This window comes from Adiantum capillus-veneris, chromosome 11 (genome assembly GCF_014529385.1).
Source record: "Adiantum capillus-veneris isolate H3 chromosome 11, ASM1452938v2, whole genome shotgun sequence".
Taxonomy (NCBI): Eukaryota; Viridiplantae; Streptophyta; class Polypodiopsida; order Polypodiales; family Pteridaceae; genus Adiantum; species Adiantum capillus-veneris.
The window spans coordinates 5,744,485-5,756,180 of NC_140941.1; the positions used below are offsets into that span (position 1 = coordinate 5,744,485).

The 11,696-nt window shown below is 44.8% G+C and overlaps 1 protein-coding gene across 1 annotated transcript; it reads right to left on the reverse strand.

Moving 5' to 3' along the window:
* Positions 1 to 526: 526 nt before the first annotated feature.
* Positions 527 to 1,560, reverse strand: LOC147446837 (uncharacterized). The gene is made up of 3 exons (XM_086524562.1): positions 1,357 to 1,560; positions 1,067 to 1,315; positions 527 to 1,015 (listed from the first exon to the last, which is right to left on the reverse strand). The coding sequence occupies exons 1-3, from the start codon at positions 1,558 to 1,560 to the stop codon at positions 527 to 529; spliced, it is 942 nt and encodes a 313-aa protein (XP_086380688.1).
* Positions 1,561 to 11,696: the final 10,136 nt, after the last annotated feature.

The following is an 11,696-nucleotide window of genomic DNA, read 5'->3' on the forward strand; positions in this document are numbered from 1 at the left end:
GTCAATCCCGCACACCACTCTGAGAAGAGCAGGACCGCTACAAGTGTGGAAACCTTCAAACAACATCCAATTGAGCGGGTTTCATGCATCCCGAGAGCCTTGAAATTGCCAAAATTGTGAAAGCATTGAACATATAACATATCATGGCACTAGCTCACGATTGCACCCAACCAACCTTTTGACACTTTTAGGTATACCGACGAGTTGAGCATGAAAACCTCCTTTGGTTTGCTAAAATCCACATTTGACATACACTTCCTAGCAAAATCTTTTGTTCTCTCCTTTTAGCACCTGCTTGAGCATTTCCCCATCAGGCTATTGATTTCCACACCGCTGCTACTGGCACTTCCATGGGTCAACACAATTTGGGTGCACCATCATTGCCCACCCCCTTGTTGAGCATTCATGCTCAACCATAGCATTATTTAGATAAAATAAGACTGCATATGATAGAATGATGTAAAATAGGTACTATATTGTCTATATAGATAGGATAGAGATAGAGAGAAAATTGTTTGCTAATGCATCACCCTCCAAGGTCAAATGGAAAGCTTGAGGCTCCCCCAAGCATGGTGTAGAGTCCTGCTGGATCAAAAACAAAACATTGGCCGTGGCCATCAACCTGTAAAGCATGCACATTGAAGCCCCTCTTTGCACTTGTAGCCCAATAGACACGCCACCCTTCTAGCTCTTCATAGCATGGATCTTTGTCACCCTGCATCCATAATTCTTCGTGTCCGCTATAAGCATACTTTTGATTACTTGAATCACTGGTACCATAATCCGCTATCATGTCATCTGCTACAGAACCCTCCATAGTATAGTCCACTTCAAAAAAGCCTTGCAACTGATACAAAGATACATGTAAAGAAACCTCCAATAACACATGCATCCATAGCATCACATAAAGTAGCAAAACCATGCAATTTGCCTCCACTTGTTGCATAGCCAAGCAAACATGTTTGTCTTGCATACCTGCATCCAAATCCTCTATAATAGGCTCTGAAACCAACTCCTCTTACCCACGAGTATGACCTGCTAGAGCTTCAACGTGTTCTTCAAACACTTTATCCCCAACAAGGTTGGCGACACCTTCTTCCCTGCATAGAGCCTCACTCTTATAGGCTGCACCTATATCGGTTTCCATAGAGTCATCTGTCGGAGCTAGCTCTCCACGGCTACACACAACCTCCAAAACTTCAAAGTGTACCTTGACATGCCCATCAAGGAAAGGTTGCCTCACCCCCTCCATAGATAAATCAATTTGACATACCTCTGCTTCTGTTTCTATCTCCTTCAAGTCATCCTCAAAAACCTGCTCTTCAATCAAGTTGGATTCACAAAATCAAACCATACTTCTTCCTCCAATAGGGACTCACCATCACGAGACACAAGAGAAGGCTGCTTGGCTGACACACAAAGCATCTTCGCACTTGCAATATGCTTCTCTTTGACCTTCAATGGACTGGCAGACAACTCGTATACATTTGTATCCACTTCATCCACATGAAAAACATCATAAGTCTCATACATAGAAGACATGGACTGCGTCTCCCACATGCTATATGTGTCCAGAGCACTGCTAGAGCTTGAGTAACTTTCAGACTCCCTTTTTTGATCTTGCTGATTCTTGCACCACTACTACCTTCCTTGTTGTTGATTCTAGAACCAACACTTCTTCTTTAAGATCTTCTATCACCTCGTCCTCTTGAGCAAGCAAGCTGGGTGGCACTCTGAATATGCCTCTGCACCTTTTGAGATCTGGTTGGCACTTGTTCTACCTCTTCGAGCCTGGCATCAGCTTCACGTGCTTTGATCAAATGCATATCAATAAAAGAAAGGGATTTTACTCTTGATGCTCATCAATCTGTTTGGGCCTAGGTCCACTGGCTGTCACGAGTATAGACTGCAACAATCATGCCTCCATCTTCTTATTCATCTTTCAACTCTTTGCTCTGGCAACTCTGACAGCTTCGTCATAAGTCCTTCGATCTTCATAATCGACTCTTTCACAAACATAGGGATGCAAACAAGATAGGAACCTTTCCAGCTTAAAGTATCCCACATGGGTTGCTTGGGTAACAGCCGCAAAATCCCCCCAATAAGCTTCAAATCTATCAACAAAGGCATTGAAATTTGCATTTGCGTCCTGCTGCAAGCCTTTGATCTTTGCATCTCCTTCTGAAGCCGACACCACCTTCCGATACCTTTGTAAAAATTGCTTGCAAAATCCGATCCAATTCTACTTGCATGCATCTTCTAAGCCATCGAACCAAGCTTTTGCTTTACCTTGCAGCACCAAAGGTAGAGTCTAGAGCTTTGCTTCATCACCTAGCATCCACAGTACTCTCAGCATAAATAGCTCAAAATCAGCAATCCAATCGTCTGGATCTTCATCTCCTTTGAACAACGGACCAAACTCTTCACTACAAGAGGCTCTTCACATTTGCGACGCTCACACAGCGACGCTCATAGCGACGCCAGCTGGGGTAAAAAAAATAACCGAGCGCGCCCAAAAACTCAGATCTCAGATCTGAGTTTTTCGGCGCCCTCAAGCAAAGAGCAGGTAACGCTCTCCCTCACTCTCTCTCTCTCTCTCTCTCTTTTTCTTTTACACACACACACACACACACACACACACACGCACGAGGAGAGGAAGGAGAGACAGGTATGCTCCTTCCCTCTCCTCATTCTCATGTTCCCTTCCTTTCTTTCTCTCTCCCTCGCTCTCTCTCTCACACACACACACATACACACACACATATAGTGTTTTTGAGAGAGAGAGAGAGAGAGAGAGAGAGAGAGAGAGAGAGAGAGTGCAAAAACGCACACACATACATAAACAAAGAATGCACACACACATTGAGAGAGAAAAAGAGAGAGAGAGCATGCATAAACAAAAAACGCACGCATTGAGAGAGGAAAAGAGAGAGAGAACATGCATAAACAAAAAACGCACACATTGAGAGAGGAAAAGAGAAAGAAAACATGCATACGATCCAAAAAAACGCACACACATTGAAAGAGAAAGAAAGAGAAACTAAGGGAGCGTCGTAGGAAACTAATTAAAATTAAAAGACCTAAAGATCTAGCCGACGAGGAGTTGAACTGAAGACCTATTATTCAAGAGAGAAATGGCATAATCAATCTATCATACTTGGCATGGGTGATAGAAAGGTTATACCATTTATCTCTTTTTATTGGCACACACATCCACACACGCGCACACACACAGGAAGAAGAGAGTTATAACGTCGTAGGAAACTATTTTAAAAGACGTTAAAGATTAGGTTATATGTAGACTTACATTAAATTAGATTTAGGTTTATTTTTAACTAGATTTACATTTATTTAAGCTAGATTTAGATTTATGTTATATTAGATTAGATGCGGGTCTCCATAGACTGCGATGCCTGCATGAAGCGGGTGAAGAAAGCCCTCAATGGAATATAGGGTATTGCTGCCTTCTCTCATAGTGGGCTCCGTCGATCCAAAAGTACTGGTGAAATGTCTTCAGAAGATAGGGAAGAAGGTGGATCTTCAGGGCGGCAAGAGTCACTACATCCCCGACACAATGACCATCTAGACAACCTCTAGTCATTAGACTTACGTTAAATTAGATTTAGCTTTATTTTTAGTTAGATTTACGTTTATTTAGATTTACGCTTATTTACGTTAGATCGAGTCCACGCAAAAATTACTTACGGTTTAGGGTTTAGAGTTAGACGAACAGTGAAAAGATCTACTGTGAAAAGATGTTAAGATGAAGTGAAGTGCTACAGCTAGAGAAGAGGCAAAGGGATTTTGTCCACTACATGCAGTATCATGTAGACGTGGGTGTCTAGATTTCTTGTACCCACAAATATAGGTATTGACCAATAAAGACGAGATTATAACCCGGTGGTTCTGATCTCCGTGCACCTCTAGACCGAGGTGTGCGGGGATTGGACATGACTAGAGAATGTGAGGTAAGAGAGAGAGAGAGAGAGAGAGAGAGAGAGAGAGAGAGAGAGAGATAAGACGAAGAATGCCAATAGAATATTAAATTTGTTGTCTAGGTTATAAGTTTTTTATCCTCATTATGAGTAGCGACGAAGATGTGGGACCGTCCAACCGAAACACCTATCTCTCAACGAGGGTCTTATGTCCTTGTAATCAATGCAAGCATGCTGTGCGACGGACAAGACGTGTTTCTTTGCAGCACGTTCGTGAATTTGGCGAGTTCGATCCATCTATTATAGATCGAGTTGTTGCCAATTATAACTCGTCGGACTCTGACGCTGGCCAACAAGCAGCAATCTTGCAACCCAATAGACGTATTCGCAGGCGCTTTGGTCAAGCAGCATATGTGAGGCCACAAGATGTAGCCTCTGACAGCTCGGGGGATGATCATGCAGAGCACATTCCCAACGAGGCAATGTTTGAGCCCGAGATTGATGAAATGATCGAGACGATCATGGATTCAGAAAGGCTTATCTATGATGATATGAAAAGTGAAGCCGATACATCATTGTATAATGGAGCACGTATGTCTAGATTGAAAGCACTCCTGGTTCTTCTCAACATGCAGGCAAAGTTTGGATGGAGTGACACTAGCGTCACAGCGCTTTTCAGGTGATCTATTACAATTAGTTTACTTTAATAGAACTCTAAATGTATAATGATCTGATAGATTTTTACACGACTGTATCATATTTTTATGTTGTGTAGATTGCTGAAAGAGCACATTCTACCAGCTGACAATGTGATGCCAGATTCCCGAGATGAAGCAAGAAAGATTTTGCGAAACTTGGGGATGGATTACAATTCTATCCACGCTTGTCCTAATGACTGCATTCTTTTCAGAGGGGAATACACAGACATGGAGAAGTGTCCGAAATGTGATTCCGAAAGATATCGAGTAGATCTCCACGGGACAAAAATTCCACAAAAGGTTTTGCGACATTTTCCTTTGCTTCCTCGCATCAAGCATTTCTTCGAATGTAAGTCCATGGCCGCCCTAGCATCATGGCATGAGGAGAATAAATCTTCGGATGGTGTGCTACGAATTCCTGCAGATTGCGCAGCCTGGAAACATATAGATGGAACATGGTCGGATTTTGCCAGGGAAGCTCGAAATTTGCGCTTAGGCCTGGCTATGGATGGCGTAAATCCATTTGGTCAAAGATCAACATCTTACAGTGTATGGCCCGTTGTCATCGTCAACTACAACATTCCCCCGTGGTTGACTACGAAGAAGGGGCACCTATGGCTAAGCTTGATTGTGCCAGGGCGATATAAAGTGGGGAATATGGATGTGTATCTTCGTCCACTATTGGAAGAGCTACAACAATTGTGGATTGGCATAGAGGTGGTGGATATGAGCCGACACACAGGACGACGGAATGCTTTGATCAGAGGTATTCTAATGTGGACCATGCATGACTATCCCGGGCTAACAGAATGCTCAGGTGATCTATTGACACTCCTCTCTCAGACACTGTAAATCTGTTTTTCCCCATAGTTGATCTATTATCATGTGTATACATGCAGGGCTTCAAACAAGCGGATACAGAGCATGTGTCACATGTGGACCTAGACTGAATGCACGTAGGGCACCCTCACTGAAGAAGCAAATCTACGAAGGTCATCAAGCGTATCTTCCGGAGAATCATGTGTTACGCGACGGCTTTTTGGGAAGAGAGCCACCAAGGATGTCTGCACAAGCATGGTTAGAGCAGAAGGAGATGTGCGATGACGGATTGCCTCCAGGGATGAAGAGACTATCTCTATGGTACGAGTTACCATACTGGCCTCGACTCGTGATCAATCACTTGCTCGATCCAATGCACATATTCAAGAATGTGGGTAATCTACTATGGGACCATTTGACCGGCAAGAAAGATACTTTGGGAGCCAGAGTTGACCTTAGAAATGTGGATCGTATGGAGCAATATTGGCCGCAAACAGCGTCTGATGGATCGATAAAACTTCCTAAAGCACCATGGATTTTCACAGGAGCCCAAGAACGCAAAGTAAAAGAGGCCATTCGATCTTTGCGGACCCCCACTGGCGTAATGCACTCGCTCCGAACGTGTTTTACTAAAGAAGGAAAGCTTACCGGTTTGAAGTCACACGATTGGCATAAAATGTGTCAGGTACGTTCATAGTGGACTTTAATATCATTGCATAAAATGTGGACTTTAATATCATTGCTGCACATACTTTACAGTTTATTTTACCGGTTGCCATTGAGGGATGTTTGTCTCTCGACATCCGTAACACAATCTACAAACTTGCAAAGCTGGTGCAATGGATCTCACAAAAGGAGATCGACGTAGACTCCATACCATTCGCCAAACTAAATGCTGCGGAGCTTGTGTGCATGTTTGAGAAACATTTTCCTACTACAATGCTAACCATTCAGGTGCATCTTCTTATTCACATAGTTGATGAGGTGGAAATAGCTGGCACAGTTCATTCCAGATGGATGTTCTTCTTAGAGCGTTTCATGAAAACGCTTAAGGGATATGTGCGTCAAAAGGCACGTCCGGAGGGTAGCATGGCAGAAGGTTGGTTGGTATCAGAGTCCCTAGTGTACATTGGAGAGTGGCTAGACGGATTTGATAAATCCCGGGACACGCTATGGCGAACCATAGATGATGAGCGCATATCTGGGATTGTCATGTGCAATCTCGGTGTTGAGAAGAAGATGACGGAAGATCTAGAGGCTAAAATCAACCGATTTTGCATGCTTCACAATCCAGTGATGCAAAAGTGGATTTCACAATATGAGGATGCAAAGCAAGAGCGACAAAGGGCACGAATCGAGTGGAGACGGGGAAGACGACCACCGATGCACTATCCAGCGGTTCTGGAGAGCCTACCAACCTTCATGAGCTTAAGATGGTTGCACAACCAATTGAAAAGCGCACAACAATGCGGTGACGAAGTGACTGAAGAAGAGTGGGAGTACTCTCGGGGTTGCGCGACCAAGGTAAGTTTGCAATGTACGACTAGCAAGTGACTTTATTTATAAACGTTTGAACGGCCACTCATAATCTTTGTTCGTTGTAGTATAAGTCATACACAGCAGCATGGTGTAAAGGTCGACATTTTAGGGTGGAACGAATCGACAAAAAGCGTTTTACTCAAGATTGTGGAATCATGGCAAAATTTGAACAGTCTAGTCGACGACGTTCCTCTGATGCAGATCCCGTGGTGGCGGAACTCACTTACTTCGGCACGCTGCAAGAGATTTTGAGGATCGATTACAGAGGATTTTTTGTCGACTTGTTCGACGTGCAATGGTTCAAGATAATCATGGAGGGTCGAAACGCTACTGTGCGTAGAGGAGAGTCTGGTTTTCTTGAGGTGGATTCTACTAAGAAATGGACTGACCTAAGAGACACTTTCGTACTACCCGAGCATTGTGAACAAGTAAGTATATATATAAATAGTTAACATCCCCCTTTTACAAGTTATGTGCTTGAAAGCTCTCATGTAAGTTATGTGGCTCTGGCAGGTAGTATTTCATCCTACAAAGTCTACATCAAACTGGTGGTACGTCATAGAGGTAGCCCCTCGTAGTGCAAGGACGTATGAAGGCTACCATGTGCCAATCACAACGACATCAATGGAGGAGATCAGAGAAGATGCTCAATCAGAAGCCGCTGCGGTGGTGCCAGACGAGCATCAAGATGCTACTACTCTATATGGGGTGCATGCAGAGGAGCTACAAAATGAAACAGAGGATATGTGTTTAAACGGAGAGCTCTATATAGATATAGGAAGTTATGCTGAGTTATGCGAGGATGAGAGAGAGATCTCTTAAAGCCACAAATATTGTATTTGAACAATTTTGCTCCGTGCTGTAAAAGCTCTAGCTCTCTAAGTAGCTTCCATGGTGTGTAACGCTCTTTTCTACTCGCGCTCACATCTTTTGATTGAAAATTCTGAGTTTTCGACTTGCCTCTTCTACCACTCGATTCATTGCGTCATTGTATTTATATGCGTCATTACGTCATTGTATTTAATGGTCTTTGCGTCATTGTCTACTCTATTCATTCAATATTAAGTTTAAATATTCGTGTGTTTAATGCAGGTATGGATGATGAGGAGTTTCTTTCTTCTTTGTCACCGCAGCAGAGACAGTGGTACGTGGAGCGTCATCGCTCTGGCGCATCATCGCGCGTTCCTACACCATCCGCATCTCCCTCTCTTTCGGAGCATTCGGCGCGCTCCGAAGCTTCGGCGTCGACGAGACGAGCGTCACACTCTTCTAGACACCGGCGCTCTAGTGGTGGCGGTGGCGGTTGTTGTGGGGATTCCGCCACCGATGCCTCCACACCGCCTCGTGTTCGACGAGGCTCTTTACCCTCCCCTTCTTTGCCCGCCCCCACACCAGCCACAGCATCGCCGTCTACGCCAGGTTTTGCACGGCTGACTGTTCCTAGAAGCTACACACCTCTACCTACTCCGCCAGGAGCCACCCCACTCGACACTCCTCGCTTCGGGGCCCAGACGCCGGTGGAGACACCTGACGTCCGTACCCCCATCGACACGCCGCTAGAGACCCCTGCCGGGACACCCAGGTTCACGCGTCACCGGCCAGAGGGCTTGCCTTACTCCGTCGACATCAGCGGCGGCATCATCATGGATGATGACGGCAAGAAGGTGATCTCGCGCATGCGTGGTCTTTGCTCTCAGCTGTTTAGACACTATATACTAAACAAATGGAGTGAAGTACCAAGTGATTTAAAAAACAGAGTCATCAGCATACTTCATGATGAGTTTCCCGTTCCAACACGGGATCAGCGCTTCAATGAAGACCTGATGAAGATTCGAATGCGCGAATACTGCAAACACAAGCGTTCCGAAGTGCAAAAAGCAATCAAGAATGGGTGGAATAGGCCAGATTGGCTGGCCAAAGAAGATTGGAAGAATGCGAAGAAAGCAGCGCGCGAGAATCCCGACAAGTGGAAGCAACAAAAGGATGCAGCCAGAGCGCGAGTAGAGGCAGGGAGCTCGCACCACTTGGGGAGCGGTGGATGGGCATCATTTGAGGCCGATTTTGTAAGTCTTTTCACATTGCTCTTTATGCATGTTCGATAGTTTAGGGTTTATGAGTTTTTTAGTTCTAACATAATGAAATCTTTGTATGTTTTGACAGTGGTCGATGACAGGACGTGATCCCACACCGTACGAGCGCGAGTACGCAGGCAGGAAGGGCTTAAACGCCCTGATGGACATTCTCAGTTCTCGCAGCGGCATGGTTAGTATTAGGGTTTACTCTTTTTTATTTTTTGTATTGTTTTATAAATGTCGTTATATGTTTATACTTACTGAAAACTGTCTTATTGTCTTTTTTTGCAGAATCCGACAGATACACCGCTTGGACGCGATGAGACGTCTGATTAGACGACGTCAGTTTAGCCGTATCTAGATAGCATTAGTTTAGGGTTTCTCATAGCTTATGTATCATGAGACGGATTTTATACGTCTTTTTGAACCATGTATATTATTACATTTGTCACCGCAATTCCTTTTGCCAATCAATTCTTTATGCCTATGATGTTGTACAATTGTCATTATTACATTTGCCAATCAATTCAGTTTGTCTATGATGTGTACAATTGTCAATTTTGCAAACAATGCGTCTTGTGGGTGACTATTTTGGGTCTATTATTTACCTTTGCACTTTTTTTAAAAAGTGAATCAAGTACAATATGGTTGATGGGTGGCACGCATTCAATGTCCTGCCACCAAAAAAATATTCTCTCAGGCGTCGCTATATGCGTCGCTATTTATGGCTCTGTAGCGTCGCTATATGCGTCGCTATACTCTTCTGTGAGAGCGTCGCTATAAGCGTCGCTATAGGCGTCGCTATGAGCGTCGCTATATAGCGACGTCTATAGCGACGCCTATAGCGACGCCTATAGCGACGCATATAGCGACGCTCTCGTAGCGACGCTTTTAGCGACGCTTATAGCGACGCCGGGGGTTATAAAAACCCAGTGTATTTCCGTCGCTAAGAGTGTCACAAGAACACATAACCTCTTGTAGTGCTTGCTTCATCTTGATTCATGAAGAATCTGTTAGGAAGCTATGAGTGGGTCCTCAGTGGGGACACCACAAGATGGAAAGGGGGAAAAGAAAACCACCAGCACACAATCTGAATGCCTCTCTATAGCGTAGTGATTTCACAACATCCCTATCCCCTAGTAAACACACACCTAAACTCCCAATCTACAAGTCCAAGCCCGTACCCGACCAACCCTCACTGTATAGACCCTGTTGCAAAGCATGCAATCAATTATCTCAACCTCGGACCCTTGATAACATCATACACTCGCATATAAGTAGTCCCAACACCTTTGTGCGCCCAAGATCACTGGCAGACTCAAGCTTGACCCCGACTTTTTATCCTCAAGGCATGTACACAGCCATATAGGTAGCACTCACTCACTCATCATTACACCATAAAAGGGTGCATATACCCAACATACCCTTAGACTTCACAAGAACCATTCAGATACATAGCATACACGTAGACATGAGAGCAAAAGAGAACATGGTAACATTTGCACAAATAGTAAGAGTAGGGAGACTATGAAAATCCAACCCGACTAGTCTCATTAACAGCGAGAAACCAATTTTTGAATCAAGCATGCCTTTAACATATGCCCGAGGTTGCACTCCTCTTTCCCTTAGCCTTGAGCCAATTTTTTTCTCTTTTGGAATAGTGCCCCAAACTCTAATAGAGTAGGGCAAAAAAAATTAAGATATGGGCGTCTTTTTCTCCACTGCCGGCCACTTGCTTTTCATCTTCTCTTCAATGCTCTCCAGCTCATCATTATAGACTTCGACATCAACACCTGGTTCTTACTGCGTTATTGAGCAACCTGGCGGCCCTTCAACGCCAATCTGCAGCACTCGGCCTGCTTTGGTTTACGGCCTCCCCTTACTCCTCTCTGATGTCCACCAGCCAGTGACGCCCCTGTAGTATTCAAATCCACCCCTCTGGTGGATCTTCTTTCTCCCCCTCAGGGCAGCTCTTGGCCTCTCTTTAAGTGGAGGTCTCGACCTTCCACCGTCGTCCTCTGTAAGCAGCGCCACCTTGTGGCCCTCAATCACCTGTCAGCCCCTGGCCTTCGTTGCTTTGGCCACTAGCAATATCCCTAGTGGTCACCTCCTCTGTAACCCCTGGCTTGCATGCAACTGCAGCGCTTTAATGAGCCGCCCCCCTCTCGGCTGGCCTCACCTCCCGCCAACCAGATGGCGCCCTTTCCTCATGCAAGTCCCGCTGTGTATAGTTGCGCCCTGGAGACAACCTGCAGTAGCGCCGCCATGTAGTCATATTCCTTTTTTCCCCTAAGTTAAGGTTTAACTTCTTTTTTTAAAAGTATTGAGCTTGGATCCCTTTCACACGCCACAAACTGCCGATCCAACAAAGCCTTCATAAACATAATCTTTAGTGTTGACAATCCCACGGTTATGCAAACGGGTCACAGTCAATCCCTCACACCACTTTGAGAAGAGCAGGACAACTACAAGTGTGGCAACCTTCAAACAACATCCGATTGAGCGGGTTTCATGCATCCCGAGAGCCTCGAAATTGCCAAAATTGTGAAAGCATTCAACATATAACATATCATGGCACTAGCTGATGATTGCACCCAACCAACCTTTTGACACTTCTAGGTATCCCGACGAGT